At 47.6% G+C, this 27424-nt stretch overlaps 1 protein-coding gene across 3 annotated transcripts in view; it reads left to right on the top strand.

Annotated features, from left to right (window-relative positions):
• The window catches only part of RALGAPA2 (Ral GTPase activating protein catalytic subunit alpha 2), a 605428-nt gene that overhangs the window by 338857 nt on the left and 239147 nt on the right, over positions 1–27424 (top strand). For all 3 annotated transcript variants that reach the window (XM_063918174.1, XM_063918175.1, XM_063918177.1), the window contains 3 exons: positions 1462–1645; positions 2328–3096; positions 5572–5643. In XM_063918174.1, the coding sequence (XP_063774244.1) occupies positions 1462–1645; positions 2328–3096; positions 5572–5643 (1025 nt within the window). The remainder of the gene's footprint in view (positions 1–1461; positions 1646–2327; positions 3097–5571; positions 5644–27424) is intronic.

Here is a 27424-nt window from a genome sequence, read left to right as displayed (position 1 = left end):
ACGGCAGAGTTTTCAGCTAGGAAGTTTTCTCCATTTTCTACAAGCAGGTGTGGATGCGGACCTAAACTTGGGCTCAATTAAAATCGGCCTTAGCGGTTTTCTTTTAGAATAAATTGGACTCCCTTCCAGAAGTTCATATTGTCGTAAAGGGCGTGTTGCACATCCAACCTCCATTTGTGCCCCAGTGGCACCATGAGATCTAAATGGGGTGTTGCAGTACCTTCTATCACATTGGTTTGAACCTTTAAGTAAGGAGGAGTGAATTTCCTCACTTGGAAAGTGGTCGTCGGGTTGGCCTTGACATACGCAAGGCGAGTGTCTGAGTTAGCGGCCTGGTCTCACTAGAGACCTTATTTGATCTTCCATGAAGATAAAGCAGAGTTGGAAACTCGTCAACAATTTCTACCGAAGGTGGTTTCTTCTTTCCACATGTACCAACCTATGGTGGTGCCTGTGACTACCGACGCCTTCGCTGAGTCGAAGTCTCTGCATGTGGTCAGAGTTTTGAAAATTTATGTCGCCAGGACGGCTCCGTTTAGGAACACAGGCTCTGTTTGTCCCGTTTGCTCCCAACAAGATTGGGTGTCCTGCTTCCAAGCAGACCGTTGCGCGATCTGTGGTACGATTCAGCATGCTCATCTCACGGCAGGATTGCCGTTACCGAAATAGGTGAATGCCTATTCTACTAGAAAGGTGGGCTCGTCCGGTGCGGTTGACCGGGGAGTCTCGGCATTGTAAGTTTGCCGAGCAGCCTTTTAGCAAACAATTTGGCTAAGTAATACAGTTTAATACCTTGGCCGAGGTTGACCTCACGTTTGGTTATTCGGTACTGCAGAGTCGTCCGCACTCTCCCGCCCATTCTAGAGCTTTGGAATAACCCCATGGTTTTTGATGTGACCCCAGCATCCTCTAGGACGTATGAGAAAATAGGATTTTAATACCTACCGGTAATCCTTTTCTCTTAGTCCGTAGAGGATGCTGGGCGCCCGTCCCAGTATGTACTATATCTGCAGTGATTATTTGTGGTTACACACAGGTTGTGTTACTGTTCTTGTCAGCCAGGTGCTGCAAATTGTTCATGCCGTTGACTTGTATTCTGTGGAACGCCACGTTCTGCGGCATGCTTGAGGTGTGAGCTGGTAAGATGCTCACCGTGGTTTAACAATAAATCCTTTCCTCGAAATGTCCGTCTCCCTGGGCACAGTTCCTATAACTGGAGTCTGGAGGACGGGCATAGTGGGAGGAGCCAGTTCACACCCATTCAAAGTCTTAAAGTGCCCATGTCTACTGCGGATCCCGTCTATACCCCATGGTTCTTGATGTGACCCCAGCATCCTCTACGGACTAAGAGAAAAGGATTTACCTGTAGGTATTAAAATCCTATTTTTATCATGGTATAACATGTTCAATGTGTATTTTTTGCTGGTTTATTATTAATACTGTAATTATTCTCATTATAAGGTTCTGCACTGCTGTGTGTGTGGCTCCAACACATACACCCAACAAAGCCAGTATATCTTAAGCCTGGCTGACCTTTCCTCCATGGATTATGATCCATTTCTGCCGCTGGGGAACGTGAGAAATTCAGAGCCTCCGCCTCCCTTTTCCACTTCTGACTTCAGCAATCTCCTAACAGTGGCAGAAGGTGAGCATGTGTCAGGTGGAGTCTTTCTGGTCTCCCATAAGTACTGAATGTTACACTGGTCCATTGTGGGCAGCTCAGGGGTTGCGATACTGTGTATTTCTCCAATATTAAAATAAACGCATTATGCCCTGCTTACAGAAATTACTTAGAATATTTTCTCCGAAAAGGGAACTAATTTAGTACATGTACTTTTCTGTCTAAATTCATAGAAATGTTTTTTTGTTTAGTTTTTTCAGGTTGTTACAGACAATTATAGTAAACATTTAGAATGTTGATGGTTTTGTAAAACAAATTTAACATAATGAAAATTGCACAAAATAATCAAGAGTGCTTTTGTGCCGCTGTAAGCGATATCCGTGTCCTGCTTTCTGCAGTAAACAGTTTTACCGTACAGTTGACCTGAATAATGTTTTTGAGGCTTTAACATTAATGTTTAGAAAGGAATCCACGTACAGTGTGACTTTGCACATTCATTGGGGCTTCTCTAGTACAATGGGACTGTGTACTGTAACTCATAGCAACCAGTGGAAGCAAGCAATTTGTATTTTAATAAAATAAGCCGCACTGCATTAGAGGAATTGTGGTTCTGTAATAATATGCTTTCGTGATTGAAGGGTTCAAATGTTAATTTATCAATAGTAAAAGTGTTCTATATCCTATAATATTGTTTTCACTCTTCTAGGGAAAAAAAGGAGGAACCTGGAGCTAATTCCTCTAACTGCACGTATGGTTATGACACAGCTTGTCAACCATCTAGGACACTATCCCCTGAGTGGTGGCCCAGCTATATTGCACAGCTTGATCAGTGAGAACCATGATAACCCGTATGTTGAGACATCAGAACTTTCAAATGATGTGTTCAGAAGTCCTAATTTGCAGCTTTTTGTATTTAACGATAGTGCTCTTATTTCTTATCTGCAAATCCCTTCTGAAAATTCCCTTGGGAGGGACCCAACAGTGGTGCCCGGTGATGTACGGATAATAGTCCGAGATATCTCGGGAAAGTACTCTTGGGATGGTGGCATCATGTATGGGCCACTAGAATGCCCCTCAGTTGCCACTAAGGAAAGAAAACTGCAAAGCGGGCAACAGGATTACAATGTTCCAAATGTGGAACAACCGGATTTAATAGAAGTAGAAGGAGTGGACGCCCTAGACACATTGTTGGATAAACTTGGCAGCATAAATCCAGAGTGCCTACAACATCCAGAGCTTAAGCTGAATGAACCTGCATTACCTCCCGTTGGAATGAGCAAAGAGCAAGAGGAGCAGATTATAGAGGCAATCACAAGACAAAGGACCAATGAGGCCTATCACATAGAGAGCTGTAACTGTGACCCCAGCATTAAGGTCTCATGTCAGGAAGAACCCAGCACTGCTGAGCCTCAAGCACCCTTCTATTTCTGTAGACTACTGTTGAATGATTTGGGGATGAACTCCTGGGAGAGGAGGTATGTATAAAGCCCTCTCATTTTTGTTTGACTTTAAGATCTAAAGGCAGATATAACCAGTCCGATAAATGTCCAAATTGCCCAGACACTCCATTGTTTACGATTGGTCCAGACAGCTTCAGACGTGTATAGCGGTTGCAAATAAAGTACCAAAAAATGCATCAGATGAGCTACTATGCAGATGTTGATACATATTTTATTACATAGCTGCTGAATACTTAAATTTACATTTTGATTGTAGAACTCCTTTAACCCTAACATGTATTGTATGCAAACCCTATGCTAAAGTATAATTCACCCTTAAGAAATATAATACATGTGTTTGATGCACTTTGGAGGAAAACTGGAAATGCATACTTTGTAGGTTATTCAGAAATAGATGCAGATCTTGCTTCCCGCAGTAAGATCTGCGTCCATCTCCTAACATTGCTGGGGGGCACCCTTCACAGGGCAAGGCCACGCAGCGTTTGTGTGTGGCGCAGCCTCACGATGACTCCCCATGTTATTTTCAGACTCATCGATAAGAGGTCGACCTGCTAGGCAGTCTGCCGCCAATTTTTCTATTGGAGCGCCTTCGTGTGAGGTCGCGCAGCTGCCCTGAAAATGCTCGTGACACGTCCCCGTTTCAGCCACCACGCCCCTCAAATGCCGCCCCCCTCCCCGAATGCCCGCCCCTGTCAATCACCTTGCAGCCACAACCTGCCAGGATGTGGCGCAAGGAGGAGGGTCGCACACGCGAACTGTGGCCGGTGCACATACGCAGACCAGATGAATGCGGTCACTGTGTACAGACGCGTGGCTGCGCATATCTCTGAATCGGCCCCTTTGTGTGCGTGTCTAAGCTTATGTAGATACAGGGAATATGTTATTGCAATATCAAAGTCTTCTGTCTATGGCAGCACTTGTATTGCTGTGGGTTACAGAAAACTTCTGCTTCCATTTTGTGCAGTGGTGCAAGTAGAAATTTTTTCTTAGTGGTACTGATAGTAAAAATGGACGTGGTCACGTGTCATGAGGGGATGTGGTCACCTGAAACTAGGTGAGTGGCTACATGACAATAGGGTCATGGCCACATTACTCCACACACCGTAATGCCCCTTACACATTATGCCAAACACTGTAATGCTTATTACACATTATGCCACACACCGTAATGCTTATTACACATTATGCCACACACCGTAATGCTTATTACACATTATGCCACACACCGTAATGCTTATTACACATTATGCCACACACCGAAATGCTTATTATACATTATCCCACACACTGTAATGCCCATTACACATTATGCCACACACCGTAATGCCCATTACACATTATGCCACACACCGTAATGCAGAATTACATATTATGCCACACACCATAATGCTTATTACATATTATGCCACGCACAGTTATGCCACTGACACCAATTTATGTCCCACACACAAAAATTCCCCTTACAAATTATGCCCCACAGTAAGGATTCTATTTACTTGCTGCTATGAGTTTCATGGCAAAAGATGCAGCTTTCTGCATCTTCTCCTGGCAGCTCCAACGTTCCTGGCAGTTCTGGGTAACGCTAAACATGCAGTGGCGTAATTCTACATTTTGTCCCGTTCTCTCTCTCCCGTCCCCCCTCCCCCCCCCCCCCTCCCCCACCATGGCATTTTAGTGCTGCTTACACACATAATGCCCCATGTAGTGCCGCTTACATGCATAATGCTCCCTGCAGTGCTGCCTACACACACAATGCCCCCCCTGCTGTGTTGCTTACACGCATAATGCCCCACTAGTGTCACTTACACACATAATTCCCCCTGCAGTGCCGCTTACACACACAATGCCCCCTGCTGTGTTGCTTACACGCATAATGCCCCACTAGTGTCATTTACATACATAATGCCCCCTGCAGTGCCGCTTACACACACAATGCACCCTGCTGTGTTGCTTACACGCATAATTCCTCACTAGTGTCACTTACACACATAATGCCCCCTGCAGTGCCTCTTACACACACAATGCCTCCAGTAGGACTTCCCACCCTACATGCTTGTTGCCAGGGGTTTCTTGATCGTTGCCAGGTGTTACATGCTCATTGTCAGGGGTTTCTTGCTCATTGCCAGGGGTTGCTTGATCATTGCGGACAGAGACCCTACACCGGCGGTGGGCTGGTGGTACTGCGTACCACCATCATATTTCTTAATGGTACCACCCCATACCACCCTACTTTCAGCACTGATTTTGTGCCATAGACACACTGTTTCTGATGCAGAGTTGTTGGCAAAATGGGCATAAATAGTTTCTTTCTAAAATATTTAAAAAGCGGACACATGCTGTTTATATATATGTCAGCAATACTTGCGCCTATTATACACCATTGCCTCAGTTTTATTTTGTTCATTGCCATTATTGTTTAGTTTACATTACCTTAGCGAATGTTGACTTGATGATGTACAGGACAGAGATGTAACCAGTGTCTTTCTACAGGAAAAATTTCCATCTACTGAAGAAGAATTCCAAGTTATTGCGAGAACTTAAAAATCTGGATTCCAGACAGTGGTAAGGGACGCATTCCCATTGCACTACATTTTCATATGAAACTTAATCATTTAAGATTCTTTTTTGCAAGATATTTAGCCCTTTGGTCATAGTCCGGGAGTAATTACTCTTCTGTGTCTAGTGTAGGATTCTGTAATGTGCGAGATCTTACCATCCTTCTGCATTTGTGCAGCTGTGCATGTTATTGTCGTATCGGTAGTGTTACCAGATCTATGTATGTGTCCTACACCTAATGTCTATACACCATACAGCATGAGACGCCTGGTGCAACGGAGACGCTCCAAGAAGAGTAGCTTACCATAAGTTTCTTTCAATTTGGTGTCTTATTCGCATCGTGAGAGTGTACTAGAGACTTCAGATGCACAGTAATTGGTTTACAAACATACAAAAGTTTCAGCTGAAGCACAGCAGAACTAAGTGTAAGGGAAAGCTGCGACTGCTGTATCGCAGTACTTCTTCCACATATTCCGTCATACACACACGTACAAATGTCGCACATCAGTTGATCAGTGGAATCTAGCTATGTCATTTTTACTCTGACTGTTTTTATTTATGTAAGATGCACATTTAAGCAAGAAAGACCCTTGGCGCGCAGCTGAGACACCTGGGACCTGGCACGACAAGAGGGGGCTATTTGTTGTGACTGAAGCCACAGTGTATGAGGACACAAATGTATGACATTTAAACAATCCGTGTTTGTCTCTTAGAGGTCACTTTTGCATTGCTACAGTACACATGCTGCTTGGCTCTCCCAATGGGCTTGTTTGCACTCTGAGTTATCCATCTCACTATTGGGGTGCATAAGGGAGGCCACTGTCAGCTATGTAGCCTATGTAGGCAAATACAAGGTTACTATGCAGGGAATGTTTTCCCACAGGAAGGAGCACAAGACACTCGGGGGCAGATTTAACAATGAGTGGTATTCTTTTTATCACTTGTTAGAAATGTTAAATTGTGCTCCAGCCAATCCGCTTCTAACTGTCAAGTGTTTGAAAAATTATAGTTAGGAGCTAATTGGCAGGAGCAGCATTTAACATTTGTAACGAGTGATAACAAGAATATCACTCGTTGTTAAATATCTCCCCAGTTACTAACTTGCTCTTACAGATGGGATACCAGATAGCTTCTATACTGAATTGAGAGGTGGGTAGCTTAGCGGAACTATTAAGAGCCACAATAGATTTTAATTTGTAAATTGTTTGTCAGAGGAACACTACCTGTGCTGTGATTTCTCAGTTTCTATCTTTACATTCTAACTATTTCTACATATTATACAATTTCTCTTACGTCCTAGAGGATGCTGGGGTCCATATTAGTACCATGGGGTATAGACGGGTCCACCAGGAGGCATTGGCACTTTAAGCGTTTAAGAGTGTGGGCTGGCTCCTCCCTCTATGCCCCTCCTACCAGACTCAGTTTAGAAAATGTGCCCGGAGTAGCCGGTCACAGCTAGGGGAGCTCTACAGAGTTTTCTTAGGAAAAGTTTATTTTCTTTATTTCAGAGTTTATTTTTTTACAGGGAGGCTGCTGGCGACAGCCTCCCTGCAGTATGGGACTGAAGGGGGGGAGCAGTGTCTGCCCTGCGGGGTCTTGAGCCACTGCTCCCGCTGACTGGACAATGAGCTGCAGAGGGGTCTGATCGCGCCCCGCCGCAGGGGAACGCTCAACCAGGCAGCCAGCCGCCACCCTCTTGGGAGCTGAAGTGTGGCAAGTGAGTCACTGTCCCCCCTTGCAAGTGGGGGGACAGTGTGAAGAGGACGGCTAGAGGGTAGGAGCTCCTGGAAGCCCAGCGGTACTGCGGTGCGGCGCTGGGGGGCGGGGCTCCCTGGGCCAGCTCCGGACCCGCTCCGGACCCTACACTGACCAAAAGCAGCCTGTCGGGGTCTGTGGATCCAGGCCAGCATAAATCCTTCCGGCCAGTATAATCTCCATTGAGCGGGAAGACAGGGGGTTGTGTCGCGCTCACGACACAACTGCTCAGGAGGCACGGTTGGATCCTAAACCTTCCAAAGTCTCATCTGGAACCGACAAGGCGGCTGTCTTTCCTGGGAATTATCCTCGACACGGAGGTGCAGGGGGTATTTCTCCCGGTGGAAAAAGCGTTGGTGATTCAAGCAATGGTTCGGGATGTCCTAAGGCCTACCCGGGTATCGGTTCATCAATGCATACGCCTTCTGGGGAAGATGGTTGCTGCCTACGAGGCTCCAGGGGAGTGGGGCCTCCATCCGGAGGTGTTCGAGGAGGTAACCAGTTGGTGGGGAGTTCCTCACATAGACATGAGGGCCTCCCGCCTCAACAAGAAGCTGGGGAGGTACTGTTCCAGGTCGAGGGACCCGCAGGCAGCGGCGGTGGCCGCACTGGTAACACCGTGGGTGTTCCCGTCAGTGTATGTGTTCCCTCCACTTCCTCTTATTCCAAAGGTCCTTTAGCTGGTAAGAAGAACAAAGGTTCTGGCAATCCTCATTGCTCCGGACTGGCCAAGGAGGGCTTGGTATGCGGATCTACTGGATCTTCTGCTGGAAGATCCAAGGCCCTTACCTCTTCGGGAGGATCTGCTGCTGCAGGGGCCGTTCGCCTATCAAGACTTACCACGGCTACGTTTGACGGCATGGCGGTTGAATGCCAGATTTTAGCTCGGAAAGGTATTCCGAGTGAGGTCCTTCCTACCCTGATTGAGGCTAGGAAGGGGGTGACGTCTAAACATTACCACCGTATTTGGAAGAAATATGTTTCTTGGTGTGAAGCCAGGTAGTTTCCTGCAGTGGAGTTTCAACTTGGACGTTTTCTCCTTTTCCTGCAGGCAGGTGTGAATATGGGCCTGAGATTGGGATCCATCAAGGTCCAAATCTCTGCTTTGTCCATCTTCTTTCAAACACAATTGATTGTCCTCCCTGAGGTTCAGACCTTTTTGAAAGGGGTTCTGCACATCCAACCTCCCTTTGTGGCGCCCACGGCACCCTGGGATCTAGATGTGGTGTTGCAGTTCCTACAATCAGCATGGTTTGAGCCTCTACTGGAGGCTGACATCAAGTTTCTCACGTGGAAGGCGGTCACTCTGTTGGCCTTGGCTACTGCTCGACGCGTGTCGGAATTGGGGGCTTTATCTTGCAAAAGTCCTTATCTGATCTTCCATGAAGTCAGAGCGGAACTTAGGACTCGTCCACAGTTCCTGCCTAAGGTTGTATCGGCTTTCCATATCAACCAACCTATTGTGGTGCCAGTGGCTACTGACTCCTAAATTGCTTCAAAGGCCTTGGATGTTGTACGGGCTTTGAAGTTCTATGTGAAGAAGACTGCTCGTCATAGGAAATCTGACTCTGTATTTGTCCTCTACGATCCCAAGAAAATTGGGTGTCCTGTTTCTAAGCAGTCGAGGTTCACTATCCAGCATGCGTATTCTACGGCAGGATTCCCGTGTCCGAAATCGGTTAAGGCCCACTCTACTCGTAAAGTGGTTTCTTCCTGGGCAGCTGCCCAGGGGTGTCTCGGCCTTACAGCTGTGCCGAGCTGCTACGTGGTCTGGTTCGAACACGTTTGCCAAGTTTTACAAGTTTGATACTCTGGCCTCTGATGACCTCAAGTTTGGTCAGGCAGTATTGCAGGAGCCTCCACGCTCTCCCTCCCGTACTGGGAGCTTTGGTACATCCCCATGGTACTAATATGGACCCCAGCATCCTCCCGGACGTAAGAGAAAATAGGATTTTAATTTTCCTGCTGGTAAATCCTTTTCTCGTAGTCCGTAGAGGATGCTGGGCGCCCGCCCAGTGCTTCGTTTTCCTGCCTTGGGTTTATGGTTAAGTGTTACCTGGTTCCTAGGTAAGTTCTGTGTTATTTATGTTTCAGCTGTTGCTGAGTTGTTCCGGCATGTTGGCCGGATTCGCATGTTTGTGTGAGCTGGTATGAATCTCGCCACTATCTGTGTAATTCCTTCTCTCGGGCACAGTTTCTAGACTGAGTCTGGTAGGAGGGGCATAGAGGGAGGAGCCAGCCCACACTCTTAAACTCCTTAAAGTGCCAATGGCTCCTGGTGGACCCGTCTATACCCCATGGTACTAATATGGACCCCTCTACGGACTACGAGAAAAGGATTTACCGGCATGTAATTAAAATCCTATTTTTTCTCAGTGTCTCCAGCGATGAAATCCCAATGAGTCTTCCGTTGTAATGCCCTGGCCTAAGCCATGCATTTTACCTGGTCATTCAGTTGACCTCGGCCATGTTTTGCCCACTATAAAATCACCAAGTATAACCCAGATGTTAACCCTGACCTTGAAACACTAGTTTCTAGTCACCTTGGTGTTTTGTGTATCTATTTGCCGCTTTTAACTGAAATAGGTCACAGAGAAATTGAGGAATTGTAGTAGGAAAAGGTAACAAGTAAGTAAAGTAGAAACCCCAGCCGGTAGCTCACAGAGAGAATAAAAAGAAACAAGTTTTCATTCAAACTGCACTGCAAAATCAAGTGGTTTCTACAAAAATACAGGTGGTAAACCCAGTCTCTGAGGGCTACTCTGGCTCGCTCCTGCAGCGTATGTCAGCAGGCACCCCTAGATGACATTCATGTTCCTGTAATTCTCTGTCATCCATACATTTATTATTTTTAATGTGTCTTTGTTGCCAGCTGTGGTGACTCAAGAAAAGTTTCCCCACCAGCTGCTGGGTACCAGGCTCCAGTGGTTTAACCGAATCAGCAGGAGGAATTGTCTTTATACATTAAATAGAAATAATTTCAGGACAAATGAACTGCTATAAGAAGTCATGCTGAAAGCATGGAAACCTTCAGCGCTCTTCTAAGTCATTACAAAGGCAGAAATCATCAAAGCAGCAAGAATACAATGAAATAATGCTTACATTTTAAGTCATATTCATGTACAAATGTATTTCTTATACGTCCTAGAGGATGCTGGGGACGCTTCAAGAACCATGGGGTATAGACGGGATCCGCAGGAGACATGGGCACTTTAAGACTTTGAAAGGGGTGTGAACTGGCTCCTCCCTCTTTGCCCCTCCTCTAGGCTCCAGTTTAGAATCTGTGCCCAGGCAGACTGGATGCACAACTGAGGAGCTCTACTGAGTTTCTCAGAAAATACTTTGTTAGGTTTTTTATTTTCAGGGAGGCTGCTGGCAACGGTCTCCCTGCACCGTGGGACGTAGGGGAGAGAAGTGGGGGGGCACTGGGCAGCATTAAAACACCTCTTTAAAGGCTGGCAGAGTGATATTGAAGTGCCTTGGCACTAAATTCATACCCCCTGCCGGCATTATTTGTTTGTAAAAGAGCGGGCTGAAGCACGCCATGTATGGGGCGAGGCTTAGCCCTCACAGCTCTCATCAGCGCCATTTTCTCTCCAGAAACTGCAGAGACGCTGGTCCTTCCTCACCACTGCTATCACAAGTAACAGGGTGCAAAACGGGGACAGCAAATTTTGTTCAAAAATAAATGATTGTAGAGCGCTGCAGGGTCTGAGGCAATATATATAAAGTTTCAGAACCAGGACAGGCGCTGGGTTGTGAGCTGGCAAACTCCCTCTGTGTTTCTCTGACAGGCTTTACTGTGGGTCTGTCCCCTTTTTGGCCCAGTGTGTCTGTGGGTGTCGGTACAGGTGTGTCGGCATGTCTGAGGCGGAGTGCTCTTCCCAGGAGGAGACTGTGTTGGGGGCAGAAACGGCTGTGGGAGTGACCCTGTCGGCACCGCCGACTCCTCACTGGGTAAATGTGTTGAATGATACCAGATTAGACCCAAAATTGGCAAAAAGCATTCAGTACATGATTGTGGCAATAAAAGACGTGTTACATATCACTGAGGACCCTGCGGTTCCTGATACTAGGGTCTGTATGTTTAAGGGAAAGAAACCTAAGGTAACGTTTCTTTCCCGCTCATAAACTGAATGCCCATTTTGAAAGGATGTGGGAAAATCCTGACAGAAAGTTTCTGATTCCCAAAAGGATTCAAATGGCGTATCCGTTCCCCGCTGGGGACAGAGAAAAGTGGGAGTCACCTCCCATTGTAGACAAGGCGCTGTCACGGTTGTCTAAAAAGGTGGTTTTACCGTCTCCTGACACGACAGCCCTTATGGATCCTGCGGATCGTAGACGGCAAAATACGCTAAAATCCATTTACATCACCACAGGTACACTACTCAGACCAACCATTGCATCTGTGTGGGTGAGTAGTGCTATAGAGAAGTGGGCAGATAACTAGTCATCTGATATAGATACCCTGGATAGGGAGGCCATCCTTTTAACGCTAGGTTATATCAGGGACGCTGCAGCCTACTTAAGGGAAGCGGCAAGAGATATTGGCCTCGGGATCAAGGGCAAATGCCATGGCAGTCTCAGCTAGGAGAGCATTGTGGTTTCATCAATGGAATGCTGATGCTGATTCTAAGAAAGCTATGGAGCCTCTACCGTATAAAGGTGGTGTATTGTTTGGTGAAGGTCTCGCTGAGTTGGTATCTACGGCTACCGCGTGTAAGTAGTATTTTTTGCCTTATGTTCCTCCACAACAAAAGAAAGCTCACCACTTGCAGATGCAGTCCTTTCGGCCAAATAAATACAAAAAAGGCCGAGGTTATTCCTTCCTTGCTAATAGAGGAAGAGGAAAAGGTAAAAGATCTCCGGCCGTGGCAGGTTCTCAGGAGCAGAAGTCCTCCCCGGCTTCCGCCAAATCCACCGCATGACGCTGGGGCTCCTCTGCGGGAGTCCGCACCGGTGGGGGCACGTCTCAAACTTTCAGTCATTTCTGGGCTCGTTCGGCCCTAGACCCATGGATTCTAGAAATAGTGTCCCAGGGGTACAAACTGGAGTTTCGAGACGTGCCCCCTCGACGTTTTTTTTTCAAATCAGCCTTACCAGCTTCTCTTCCGAACAGGGAGGTAGTATGCGAGGCAATACAAAAGTTGTGTCGGAATCAAGTTATTGTCAGGGTTCCCCCGGCACAACAGGGAGAAGACTTTTATTCAAGCCTGTTTGTGGTCCCGAAGCCGGATGGCTCGGTCAGACCAATTCTGAACCTAAAATCCCTCAATCTTTACCTAAGGAAATTCAAATTCAAGATGGAATCTTTCCGAGCAGTGATCTCCAGTCTCGAGGAAGGGGATTTCATGGTGTCGGTCGACATAAAGGATGCCTACTTACACATCCCCATATATCCTCCGCAACAGGCTTACCTGCGGTTTGCTACTCAGGATTGTCATTACCAATTTCAGACGCTGCCGTTTGGTCTATCCACGGCTCCGAGGATTTTCACCAAGGTAATGGCGGAAATGATGGTTCTCCTTCGCAAGCAAGGAGTCACAATTATTCCTTACCTGGACGATCTCCTGATAAAGGTGAGGTCCAAAAACAACCTGGAGCAGGACATTGCGCTCTCCCTGAAGGTTCTGCAACAACATGGTTGGCTCCTAAACCTGCCGAAGTCACAGTTGAATCCGATAAAGCGGCTGTTGTTTTTGGGAATGATTCTGGACACGGAATTACAGAAAATTTTCCTTCCAGAAGAGAAGGCTCTGGAAATTCAGAGTTTGGTCAAACAAATTCTGAAACCAGCGAGAGTTTCAATTCATCAATGCACTCAGCTGCTGGGGAAGATGGTGGTGCCCTACGAGGCCATTCAATTTGGCAGATTCCACGCCAGGGTGTTTCAGTGGGACCTGTTGGACAAGTGGTCCTGATCTCATCTGCACATACACCGGAAAATAATCCTATCCTCCAAGACCAGAATCTCACTCCTGTGGTGGCTGCACAGCTCTCACCACCTAGAGGGACACAGGTTCGCGATCCAGGACTGGATCCTAGTAACCACGGATGCGAGTTTCCGAGGCTGGGGAGCAGTCACACAGGGGGAAAACTTCCAGGGAAAATGGTCAAGCCAGGAAGTTTTGTCTACACATAAACGTTCTGGAGTTAAGGGCCATTTACAACGGCCTCCTTCAGGCGCAACGTCTTCTTCGCAACAGGCCCGTCCTAATACAATCGGACAATATAACAGCAGTAGCGCACATAAACCACCAGGGCGGAACAAAAGGCAGGGCGGCAATGGCAGAGGCCACAAAAATTCTCCGCTGGGCGGAGAGACATGCAAGAGCTCTGTCAGAAATCTTTATTCCAGGAGTGGACAACTGGGAAGCAGACTTCCTCAGCAGACACGATCTCCATCCAGGAGAGTGGGGTCTTCATCAAGAGGTTTTCACAGAAGTGACAAGTCCGTGATGTTATCACGGGTCCCATGTGTTATTGGCTGATAACGGGTGAGTTACCGCACTGTAAAAACGGGCTGTAATAGGATAGCCCAATAGCGTTATAGGGCTGAAAAGCCCGTTATTACCGGGTGGTAACTCACCACACCTAATAGGATATCAGCCTATGCTAAGTTCCCTTAGCTGACTGAGGCAATGTGTTACTCGTCCACTGCATGCAAACTGCCCTTTGATGTACACTAAAAATTCCTAAGAAATGAGATCCAAATGGTAGTACTCAACTTACACCTAGCAGACCATGTTCCTCCGTTGACATGAATGTTTGTATTCACCTGTCTTGATTTGTAATGGGGTTTTTGGGTTGTTGTTTTTTTTTTAATTAGTTTGTGTACTGTATATTGCTAGGATTTCCTCTAATCTCCTGTTAGCAACAGACTTCTTCCCTGGTATTTGCATGCCACATGTCCCGTGGTGTCTTATCATGATAGAGTACTATATAATATTGTACGATATTCCCTTGTCATAGGTAAACTGCAGATGATGTAATCGTGGAGCATCTTCCCCATATCTCCTGTCCCGCATACATAATAGACGTGGATTGCTATATTATTTATTTTGGGTTTTGTTTGATGTTATGGGTTGACACCTAAAGAGTATTAGGACGTATGAATGAGTTAAAACCACCCAGCTCAGTCTTTAATAGTGATTGGTCGTAGACTCTCCATTTTCAGCTTTTCCTCAAAGGATGCATTGATTATTCTTAGCCCACGCCAGGATCATCATGCACTATTCATGATGACTGCATGCCAAGGGAGATAGATTTCCTTTTGTGTACACCAGCTGAAAAACAGCAGCTTCAATATGGAGTTTGCCAGGCTAGGGAAACTTTCATATCTGGCCTTTATTTCATTTTCACAGCTGATGGCGTGCTGCCCGCATTAGAATGCAGTTAAGCAAACTTTTTTTCTTGCACAGTTAATTAGTCCTTTTAGACTTTTAATGCTTTGGCATTATTTCAGCTATTGCTGCATGTTCACTACAGTGAGGATATTACATTAGTCATAAATCACTGTCTTATCCTCAAATCTGTGTTAAAATTGAATCATTTCAATGAATAACTAAATAGTAATATGTGACTTGGGCTGTCTCAGTCATGCAAAGCCATATCCCGTTGTATTGTGTCACAGCCTCCTGCGCGTTATGTATCTGGTAATGGGGATTTTAGGGACTGCTTTGGAAAGGATGAAAGCAAAATTAGGTCCAAATCTATGGTATCTCTGTAACTGATGGGGACGGACAGCCAATGGTTACTTTGTGTAACCTCTTGTATGGAAAACACAAATTCACCTACCCGTATAAAGGAGTTTGTGCATAGGAAAATTGGGGATTTTCAAAGCCATTCAGTACTATTAAATGCCAAGGACAGCAATAAAATAACCCTCTTTTAAATCCGGTACTTTATGTTATGTGGATATGTATGCAAGTAATGGGATTTGATTCATGTATATCTTAAAATCTAAGGGTGTGTACACACGGTGAGATCCTTGCTATGTCCTATTTTTACTTGCGATTTCCCTTGAACTCCCCGGAGCCCAGATAGCACAGATTTTGAGTAACTTTTCTTGAGATATGGACTATGTGTGCTTACGATTTTGGCTTATGTGAGATTTTGGCTTATGTGAGATGTCATTGACATGTGAGATGAACTAGATAGTACACCGATCTAGCAAGGATTGACTTGCCTGCACAGCCTATCTTTTCTTGCGATGCCGACCTGGCGGGACCGCGCATCGGGATCGCAAGGTGACTTTCACCTTGCGATCTGCACTAACTTTTCTTACGATTTTGACTATATAGTCAAAATCTTAAGAAAAAATCTCACCGTGTGTACACACCTTTATTCGTATTAAGCATAGTTGGCTAAAATATTCCAATTCAATTATAAGCCACTGAAATACACAATTCTGCATTTTCTTTTTCATATGACTGTTCAGAGATCTTTTAAAGTCTATTTTTCTCTTACGTCCTAGAGGATGCTGGGGTCCATTTTAGTACTATGGGGTATAGACGGGTTCACTAGGAGCCATGGGCACTTTAAGAGATTAATAGTGTGGGCTGGCTCCTCCCTCTATGCCCTTCCTACCGGACTCGGTTTAGAAAATGTGCCCACAGGAGCCGGTCACAGCTAGGGGAGCTCCTAGGAGTTTTCTTAGTTTTTTTGTTTTAATAGAGTAATAGGTTACATGAAGGCTGCTGACAACAGCCTCCCTGCTTTGTGGGACTTAGGGGGGAGTAGGGACCAACTCTTGAAGTTAATGGTTCTCTATCTCTGCTGTCAGGACACTGAGCTCCTGAGGTGCTGATCGCAAGCCCAGGAGGCGACTGCTCACTCCCACAGCACAGCCGCCACCCCCTAACAGAGCCAGAAGAAAGAAGGGTAATGAGTACAGTGCCGGCGGCCCGGTTAGCGGGTCGCTGACGAGAATGGCGGCGCAAGGGTGGGACCGCAGCTCTGGCAGACTGCGCTCCATGAAGGCTCAGCAACACACAGTGTAGGCGCTTTGGGGGGCGTCCTGGGCCAGTGCGATCACCCTAAACTGGTACAAAACAGCTAACGGGCTAATCCCACTGTTAGCATACAAAACCGCAGGCCAGTATAATCAAATTGTGTGGGAAGCCATTACAGAGGGTGGGGCTTCTCCTCAGAGCAGAACCAGCACTCACCAGCACCATTTTCTCCCTGCAGATCTTAGGAACAAGACACTGACTGGGAGCGCTGACCTCCACATAACTCCAGTTATCCTCTGCGGTACCAGGGTGTTATAGACGGGGTGGGGGGGTAGTGTGTGTGTCTTAGTACTAATTAACCTCGGGGGGGGGGGGGGGGGGGGGGGGGGGGGGGGGGGGGAGGGAGTGTGTTTGTCAGTACTAATTAACCTATTAAGGTTGGTTGGTTAGTCAGCGCCGTGCTTATATCGTAATAACTGTGGGCGCTGTGTGGCTGGCTCCTTATACTCTGTGCTCCTCTGCAGGTACTCTGGGGGGGAAACTGTGTCTGACATTTTCCTGTGTGGGTGTGTAAGTGTATATCCACGTTACCATGTTTCTCTGACGTCCTAGTGGATGCTGGGAACTCCGTAAGGACCATGGGGAATAGCGGGCTCCGAAGGAGGCTGGGCACTCTAGAAAGATTTATGACTACCTGGTGTGCACTGGCTCCTCCCACTATGACCCTCCTCCAAGCCTCAGTTAGATCTTGTGCCCGGCCGAGGTTGTATGCACACTAGGGGCTCTCCTGAGCCCTTAGAAAGAAAGTATAGATTTAGGTTTTTTATTTTCAGTGAGACCTGCTGGCAACAGGCTCACTGCAGCGAGGGACTAAGGGGAGAAGAAGCGAACTCGCCTGCTTGCAGCCGGATTGGGCTTCTTAGGCTACTGGACACCATTAGCTCCAGAGGGATCGACCGCAGGCCCAGTCCTTGGTGTTCGGTCCCGGAGCCGCGCCGCCGTCCCCCTTACAGAGCCAGAAGCAAGAAGAGGTCCGGAAAATCGGCGGCAGAAGACATCAGTCTTCACCAAGGTAGCGCACAGCACTGCAGCTGTGCGCCATTGCTCCTCTCACACACTTCACACTCCGGTCACTGAGGGTGCAGGGTGCTGGGGGGGGGGGGGCGCCCTGAGAAGCAATTATAACACCTTGGCTGGCAAAAATACCACAATATATAGCCCCAGAGGCTATATATGTGGAAAATACCCCTGCCAGAATCCAGAAAAAAGCGGGAGAATAGTCCGCGGAAAAGGGGCGGAGCTATCTCCTGCAGCACACTGGCGCCATTTCTCCTTCACAGATCCGCTGGAAGGAAGCTCCCTGGCTCTCCCCTGCAGTCTACACTACAGAAAAGGGTACAAAAAGAGATGGGGGGCACTAAATTTAGGCGCTGTATAAATTATATAGAAAAAGCAGCTATAGGGGACATAACTCAGTTAGTCCCTGCATTATATAGCGCTCTGGTGTGTGCTGGCATACTCTCACTCTGTCCCCCCAAAGGGCTTTTGTGGGTCCTGTCCTCTGTTGGAGCATTCCTTGTGTGTGTGCGGTGTGTCGGTACGGCTGTGTCGACATGTTTGATGAGGATAATGATGTGGAGACTGAGCAGATGCCTTTAGAAGGGATGTCACCCCCTGCGGGGCAGACACCTGAGTGGTTGAGCTTATAGAAACGAGTGCACGTATAGACTCCTTACATAAGAAATTTGACGACATGCCAACTGTGGGACAGCCGACTTCTCAGCTCGTGCCTGTCCAGGCGTCGCACAGGTCATCAGGAGCTCTAAAACGCCCGCTACCTCAGACCGCAGACCCAGATGTCGACACTGATACTGACACCAGTGTCGACGACGATGAGTCTAACCTGATGCCCACTAAGGCCATTCACTGCATGATTGAGGCAATGAAAGAGGTGTTACACATTTCTGATATAAATACAGGTACCACTAAAAAGGGTATTATGTTTGGGGAGAAAAAACTACCCGTAGTTTTTCCCCCATCAGATGAATTAAATGAAGTGTGTGAAGAAGCGTGGGCTTTCCCTGATAAAAAATTGGTAATTCCTAAGAAGGTACTAATGGCGTTCCCTTTCCCGCCAGAGGATAGGTCACGTTGGGAAACACCTCCTAGGGTGGATAAAGCGCTCACACGTTTGTCTAAAAAGGTGGCACTACCGTCTCCGGATACGGCCGCCCTCAAGGAACCTGCTGATAGAAAGCAGGAGGCGATCCTGAAGTCTGTATATACACACTCAGGCATTATACTTAGGCCAGCTATTGCGTCAGCTTGGATGTGCAGTGCTGCCGCTGCGTGGTCAGATAAACTGTCAGAAAATATTGACACATTAGACAGAGACACGATCCTGTTAACCATAGACCATATAAAAGACTCAGTCTTATATATGAGAGATGCACAGAGGGAAATCTGCCGACTGGCATCTAAAGTTAGTGCATTGTCCATTTCTGCTAGGAGAGGCTTATGGACTCGCCAGTGGACAGGAGATGCAGATTCTAAAAGGCACATGGAAATGTTGCCATATAAGGGTGAGGAATTATTTGGGGATGGTCTCTCGGACCTAGTTTCCACAGCAACGTCTGGGAAGTCAGCATTTTTACCCCATGTCCCCTCACAGCCTAAGAAGGCGCCGTTTTATCAGGTTCAGTCCTTTCGGACCCAGAAAAACAGGCGTGGAAAAGGCAGGTCTTTTCCATCCAGAGGCAGAGGTAGGGAAAAAAGGCTGCAACAAACAGCAGGTTCCCAGGAGCAAAAGTCCTCCCCCGCTTCTTCTGCCAAGTCCGCCGCATGACGGTGGGGCTCCACAGGCGGAGCCTGGTATGGTGGGGGGCCGCCTCAAGAATTTCAGCGATCAGTGGGCTCGCTCACAGGTGGATCCCTGGATCCTTCAAATAGTATCTCAGGGGTTCAAACTGGAATTCGAGGCGTCTCCACCCCACCGGTTCCTAAAATCTGCCTTGCCGATTGCTCCCTCAGACAGGGAGGCGGTGCTAGCGGCAATTCACAAGCTGTATTCCCAGCAGGTGATAATCAAGGTACCCCTACTTCAACAAGGCCGGGGTTACTATTCCACACTATTTGTGGTACCGAAACCGGACGGTTCGGTGAGACCCATTTTAAATTTGAAATCCTTGAACACATACATAAAAAAATTCAAGTTCAAGATGGAATCGCTCAGGGCGGTTATTGCGAGCCTGGAAGAGGGGGATTACATGGTATCCCTGGACATCAAGGATGCTTACTTGCATGTCCCCATTTACCATCCTCACCAGGAGTACCTCAGATTTGTGGTACAGGATTGCCATTACCAATTCCAGACGCTGCCGTTCGGACTGTCCACGGCACCGAGGGTATTTACCAAGGTTATGGCGGAAATGATGATACTCCTTCGAAAAAAGGGAGTTTTAATTATCCCGTACTTGGACGATCTCCTAATAAAAGCGAGGTCCAAGGAACAGTTGTTGGTGGGAATAGCACTATCTCAGGAGGTGCTGCACCAGCACGGCTGGATTCTGAATATCCCAAAGTCACAGCTGGTTCCGACGACACGGCTACTGTTCCTGGGTATGATTCTGGATACAGTCCAGAAAAAAGTGTTTCTCCCGGAGGAGAAGGCCAGGGAGTTGTCATCTCTAGTCAGAGACCTCCTGAAGCCAAAACAGGTATCAGTGCATCGCTGCACGCGGGTCCTGGGAAAGATGGTGGCTTCTTACGAAGCAATTCCCTTCGGCAGGTTCCATGCCAGAATCTTTCAGTGGGACCTGTTGGACCAGTGGTCCGGATCGCATCTTCAGATGCATCGCTTAATAACCCTGTCTCCAAGAACCAGGGTGTCTCTACTGTGGTGGCTGCAGAGTGCCCATCTTCTAGAGGGCCGCAGGTTCGGCATACAGGACTGGGTCCTGGTGACCACGGATCCCAGCCTTCGAGGCTGGGGGGCAGTCACACAGGGAAGAAACTTCCAAGGACTATGGTCGAGTCAGGAGACTTCCCTTCACATAAATATTCTGGAACTAAGGGCCATCTACAATGCCCTAAGTCAAGCAAAATCCCTGCTCCTACACCAGCCGGTGCTGATCCAGTAAGACAACATCACGGCAGTCGCCCATGTAAATCGACAGGGCGGCACAAGAAGCAGGATGGCGATGGCAGAAGCCACAAGAATCCTCCGATGGGCGGAGAATCATGTACTAGCACTGTCAGCAGTGTTCATTCCGGGAGTGGACAACTGGGAAGCAGACTTCCTCAGCAGACACGACCTCCACCCGGGAGAGTGGGGACTTCATCCAGAAGTCTTCCAGATGCTGGTAAACCGTTGGGAAAAACCACAGGTGGACATGATGGCGTCCCGCCTCAACAAAAAGTTAAAAAGATATTGCGCCAGGTCAAGGGACCCTCAGGCGGTAGCTGTGGACGCTCTAGTGACACCGTGGGTGTACCAGTCGGTTTATGTGTTCCCTCCTCTGCCTCTCATACCAAAGGTATTGAGAATAATAAGAAAGCGAGGAGTAAACACAATTCTCGTGGTTCCGGATTGGCCAAGACGAGCGTGGTACCCGGAACTTCAAGAGATGCTCTCAGAGGACCCGTGGCCTCTACCGCTCAGACAGGACCTGCTACAGCAGGGGCCCTGTCTGTTCCAAGACTTACCGCGGCTGCATTTGACGGCATGGCGGTCGAACACCGGATCCTAAAGGAAAAGGGTATTCCGGAAGAAGTCATTCTTACGCTTATTAAGGCCAGGAAAGATGTTACAGCAAAGCATTATCACCGCATATGGCGGAAATATGTTGCATGGTGCGAGGCCAAAAAGGCCCCAACAGAGGAATTTCAACTAGGTCGATTTCTGCATTTCCTGCAAGCAGGAGTGAATATGGGCCTAAAACTAGGCTCCATTAAAGTACAGATCTCGGCTCTGTCGATTTTCTTTCAAAAAGAACTAGCTTCAGTACCTGAAGTTCAGACATTTGTGAAAGGAGTGCTGCATATTCAGCCCCCGTTTGTGCCTCCTGTGGCACCTTGGGATCTCAACGTGGTGTTGAGTTTCTTAAAATCACATTGGTTTGAGCCACTAAAAACCGTGGATCTGAAATATCTCACGTGGAAAGTGGTCATGTTATTGGCCTTGGCTTTAGCCAGGCGAGTGTCAGAATTGGCGGCTTTATCATGTAAAAGCCCTTATCTGATTTTCCATATGGATAGGGCAGAATTGAGGACTCGTCCCCAATTTCTCAATAAGGTGGTGTCAGCGTTTCACCTGAACCAGCCTATTGTGGTGCCTGCGGCTACTAGGGATTTGGAGGACTCCAAGTTGCTAGACGTTGTCAGGGCCCTGAAAATATATGTTTCCAGGACGGCTGGAGTCAGAAAATCTGACTCGCTGTTTATCCTGTATGCACCCAACAAGCTGGGTGCTCCTGCTTCTAAGCAGTCTATTGCTCCCTGGATTTGTAGTACAATTCAGCTTGCACATTCTGTGGCAGGCCTGCCACAGCCAAAATCTGTAAATGCCCATTCCACAAGGAAGGTGGGCTCATCTTGGGCGGCTGCCCGAGGGGTCTCGGCTTTACAACTTTGCCGAGCAGCTACTTGGTCAGGGGCAAACACGTTTGCTAAATTCTACAAATTTGATACCCTGGCTGAGGAGGACCTGGAGTTCTCTCATTCGGTGCTGCAGAGTCATCCGCACTCTCCCGCCCGTTTGGGAGCTTTGGTATAATCCACATGGTCCTTACGGAGTTCCCAGCATCCACTAGGACGTCAGAGAAAATAAGAATTTACTCACCGGTAATTCTATTTCTCGTAGTCCGTAGTGGATGCTGGGCGCCCATCCCAAGTGCGGATTGTCTGCAATACTTGTAAATAGTTATTGTTAACTAAAGGGTTATTGTTGAGCCATCTGTTGAGAGGCTCAGTTGTTTTCATACTATCAAACTGGATATAGTATCACGAGTTGTACGGTGTGATTGGTGTGGCTGGTAAGAGTCTTACCCGGGATTCTAAATCCTTCCTTATTATGTCAGCTCGTCCGGGCACAGTGTTCTAACTGAGGCTTGGAGGAGGGTCATAGTGGGAGGAGCCAGTGCACACCAGGTAGTCATAAATCTTTCTAGAGTGCCCAGCCTCCTTCGGAGCCCGCTATTCCCCATGGTCCTTACGGAGTTCCCAGCATCCACTACGGACTACGAGAAATAGAATTACCGGTGAGTAAATTCTTATTATAAGCAATCCGTGTTCTGTACTGCAGAGTATTTATCTTCTCCTGAAGAGTGTATTTTATGTACTCAGGACTGCAATGTACTTTCCCTGCCTTCTGAATCAGAACCCCCATGGGTGGATTCTTTACGGGCATGATATCCCAGATTTCAACTAGGATGTCACAGACTGAGAAAGAAACACAGTTTTTGAGAAAATCTGTGGAAGATTTGGCATACTCACGGATACCCCACTGCTTCGTCTAAGAACCCCCCTACGTACCCACAAAAACGAACACTTGCCCAGATAATGCAAATTGGCACTGATACCGACTCAGATACAGGGGAGGGTGATGGGGATATGCAGTGGGGGGATACATCACTTGCTAAGGGGGTGCAACTAATGATTGAAGCCATTAGCGACATTTACACATAACTGAGAAGGTACCTGAGCAGGTAGAGGAATCTTATTTTACAGAAAATAAGAAATCCTCGCTTACCTTCTCGGCTTCCAAGGAGTTAAACTCTTTGTTTGAAAAATCCTGGGAAAATCCAGAGAAAAAATTCCAGATCCCAAAAAGGGTTCTCATTGCTTTCCCTTTTCCTGAAGAGGATAGAAAAAAGTGGGAAAACCCCCCTATAGTTGACGCTTCTGTATCTAGGTTGTCAAAAAAGGTGGTTTTACACATTCTTGAATTTGATAATGTGGGCTGGCTCCTTCCTCCATGCCCCTCCTACCAGACTCAGGTTAGAAAATGTGACCGGAGAAGCTCCTGAAGAGTTTTCTGCATTTATTTTATCTGTTTGATATTTTCAGGCAGGACTGGTTGGCACCAGCCGGCCTGCTTCGTGGGACATAGGGAGGGGAACGGCCCAACCTCTTGAAGGGTTAATGGTCCCGTTCCCCGCTGACAGGACACTGAGCTCCTGAGGGACCTATTCGCAAGCCCACAATGGCGAACGTACAGTACCACAGCACGCCACCACCCCTAACAGAGCCAGAAGAATGAAGAGTGGTGAGTACTGAGCCGGCGCCTCGGCTAGTGGGGCGCCGGCCATTATGGCGGCATGAGGGTATGGAGACGCACGGCTTCTACACGGGGCAGAATGCGTTTCCGGACACAGTACACGACTGCGTCCCTGTACAATGTGCACAGTACCCATACTGGCACAACAGCCTTAAAACGTTTTTCTCCATTTTAAGCACCAGATTCCTCAGCCAGTATAAAAAAAGGCGGGAAGACCGCGCGCCCCGTTGAAGGGGCGGAGCTTCACTATGAGAGGATCCAGCAACTCACCAGCGCCATTTTCCCTTTGCAGTGGACACAGACGCTGACAGGACAGGGACGCGCATCTCCTCCAGTGTGACTCCAGATTACCTCAGCGGTACCAGGGGGTCATAACAGGGGAGGGGAGCGATTATTGGTGTACTAAGTCCCCTATCAGGGTACTTGGTCTGCGACCCGGCTAAGCTTGACATTAGCGATAAGGGCGCGGTGGGGGCTGGCTCCAAACAACTGTGTGTCTTCCTGAAGAGTTCTTTGTGGGTTAATTGTGCTTAACCTTTCCTCCGTGTGTGTGTGTGCGCGCGCGCGCTGTCACATTGCATTATGTCAGGCAAAGAGTGTGTGTCTTGTACCGCAGAGTGTTCCTCTTCACCGGGGGGGCTCACTACTGGGTACTCAGGGTTCACAGGCTAGCGGGGCTAAACCGGAATTGGTTAATTCTCTTAAAGGAATGATTTCAACTCTTTCTACAAAATTGTCCCGCAATGAGAAAGAGACGCAATACTTAAAACAAACTGTGGATGAGTTTATGAAAAGTGACTCAGTCCCCAAAACAGTGTCTCAGTCACCTTCCATATGTCCGCAAGAGCTATCTCTGGCCCATATCCTGTAGTCTGACTCTGACAGGTCAGACATGGAGGAGGGAGAGGTGGACTCGGGGGGGGATACAGCTCTGTCACAGGGAAGAGAGGCTCTTATAGAGGCTATCAGAGATGTTCTGCATATTCCCGATAAGGTGTCAGAAGAGAGTGAGGAATCTTATTTTAATGTTAAAAAGAAGTCCACAGTCACTTTTCCTTCGTCAAAGGAATTGAATACCCTGTTCGAATAATCAAGGAATAATCCTGATAAGTAGTTTCAGTTCTCTAAAAGGTTACTCTCATCTTTTCCTTTTCCTCTGGACAGGAAAAAATGGGAAAATCCACCGATAGTGGACGCATAAGACTCTAGGCTGTCACGTAAGATTGTATTGCCTGTTCCAGGTGCAGCCTCCCTGAAAGACACGGCTGATCGTAAAAATTGAGACTACACTCAAATCATTGTACGCAGCTGCTGTGGTGGCCAAAGACCCACTATTCCATGTGCATGGATCACTAAAGCCATTGATAAATGGTCAGGTAACCTAGTTGAGGGGTTGGATTCCTTATCTAGGGGGGATGTTGTCGTACTCCTGCAGCATATACAGGACTCTGCGAACTTTATGGTGGAAGCCATAAAGGAAATTGGATTGCTTAATGCACACACCACCGCTATGGCAGTGTCGGCACGAAGGGGCTTGTGGCTACGCCAGTGGACTGCTGACACGGATTCCAGGAAAGGCGTGGAAGGCTTACCATTCACAGATGAAGCCTAGTTCGGAGATGAGTTAGACAAATGGATCTCCACAGCTACAGCTGGTAAGTCTACGTATCATCCTTCCGCAGCACCCTCAACCAAGAAGACTTATTCAGCTTCTAAGTTACAGTCCTTTCGGACGGCCAAGTTCAAGGGCAAATCCAGAGGTGTTTCTACGTCTTCCAGCAGCGCAAGAGGTAAACCACGCAAACCAGCATCAGCAGGTGCTCAGGAACAGAGCTCAGGCTCTGCTTCCTCAAAGACTTGAGCATGACGGTTTACCGCAATGCCTGGAAGGCTGTCAGGTGGGAGCACGCCTACAATTCTTCAGTCAGATCTGGTCAAATTCGTGCCAGGATCCCTGGGTCATAAATCTTATTTCCCAGGGCTACAGACTGGAGTTCCAAGAGCTCCCACCTCACAGATTCTTCAAATCAGGCTTGCCAGTTTCACAAGAGGCAAGTATAACTTTACAACATGCCATCCACAAACTGGTACAGACTCACGTCATTGTTCCAGTTCCACCTCATCAGTTTAACAAGGGGTACTATTCCAACTTGTTTGTAGTGCCGAAACCGGACGGTGCTGTAAAACCGATTTTGTACCTCAAGTCGTTGAACCCGTACTTACGAGTGTTCAAATTCAAGATGGAATATCTGAGAGCAGTGATCTCAGGTCTGGAGGAGGGGGAATTCCGGGTGCCTCTGAATATCAAGAATGCGTACCTTCATATTCCGATCTGGCTGCCTCATCGGGCTTATCTACGGTTTGCCCTCCAGGACTGTCACTACCAGTACCAGGCCCTGCCATTTGGTCTCTCCACTGCACCGAGGGTGTTCACCAAGGTGATGGCAGAGATGATGTTTCTACTCCACAAACAGGGAGTGAACATAATTCTGTACCTGGACGATCTCCTGATAAAAGCACCGTCCAGGGAAAGGTTGCTGGACAGCATTGCTCTCTAAACCAAACTTCTCCAGGATCATGGGTGGATTCTGAACCTTCCGAAATCTCACCTAGAGCCAACACGGAGGCTTCCATTCCTGGGAATGATACTGGATACGGAGTCGCAGAAGGTGTTCCTTCCGTTGGAAAACGCATTAGTAATCCAGTCGATGGTTCGGGATGTCCTGAATCCAGACGTTCTTGAAAGGTGTTCTACACATCCATCATCCCTTCATGCCTCCCACGGCATTTTGGGATCTCGATGTGGTGCTGCATTTCCTCCAATCGGACTGGTTTGAGCAGTTACAGGAGGTGGACATTAAATATCTTACGTTGAAGACCGTCACACTGTTGGCCTTGGCTTCAGCAAGACGTATATCGGAGTTGGGAGCTTTGTCCCTCAAAAGTCCCTATTTGATTTTCCATGAGGACAGAGCTGAACTCAGAACTCGTCAGCAATTTACTTCCTAAGGTGGTGTCAGCGTTTCACATCAACCTATTGTGGTTCCGGTTGTCACCGACACCTCTGCTACTTCAAAGTCTTTGGATATTGTGAGGGCTTTTGAAGGTGTATGTGAAAAGAACAGCTCGTCACAGAAAGACAGACTCGCTGTTTGTTCTTTATGATCCCAATAAGATTGGGTGTCCTGCTTCTAAGCAGACTATTGCACGCTGGATTAAACTTACTATCCAGCATGCTTATTCCACTGCAAGTTTGCCATGTCCAAAATCTGTACAGGCCCACTGTACTCGGTCGGTGGGTTCTTCCTGGGCGGCTGCCCGGGGTGTCTCGGCTTTACAGCTCTGCCGAGCAGCTACTTGGTCAGGTTCGAACACGTTTGCTAAGTTCTACATGTTTGATACTTTGGCCTCTGAGGACCTTCAGTTTGGTCAATCAGTTCTGCAGGAACCTCAGCACTCTGCCACCCCATGGTACTAAATGGACCCCACTATCCTCTAGGACAGGCATGCCCAAACTGTGGCCCTCCAGCTGTTGAGAAACTACACATCCCAGCATGCCCTGACACAGCTTTAGCATTCTCTGACAGCAAAACTGTGTCAGGGCATGCTGGATATGTAGTTTCACAGCAGCTGGAGGGCCGCAGTTTGGACATGCCTGCTCTAGGACGTAAGAGAAAATAGGATTTTAATTACCTACCGGTAAATCCTTTTCTCGTAGCCGTAGAGGATACTGGGCGCCCGCATTGTTACTTGGTTAAGTAATGTTGGTTCAGCCGTTGCTGTTCCTGTTTCAAGTTTGGTT

This window comes from Pseudophryne corroboree, chromosome 4, assembly GCF_028390025.1.
Source record: "Pseudophryne corroboree isolate aPseCor3 chromosome 4, aPseCor3.hap2, whole genome shotgun sequence".
NCBI classification, from domain to species: domain Eukaryota; kingdom Metazoa; phylum Chordata; class Amphibia; order Anura; family Myobatrachidae; genus Pseudophryne; species Pseudophryne corroboree.
Note: the sequence above shows the minus strand (reverse complement) of the source record. Positions and strands in the feature narration are given on the sequence as shown.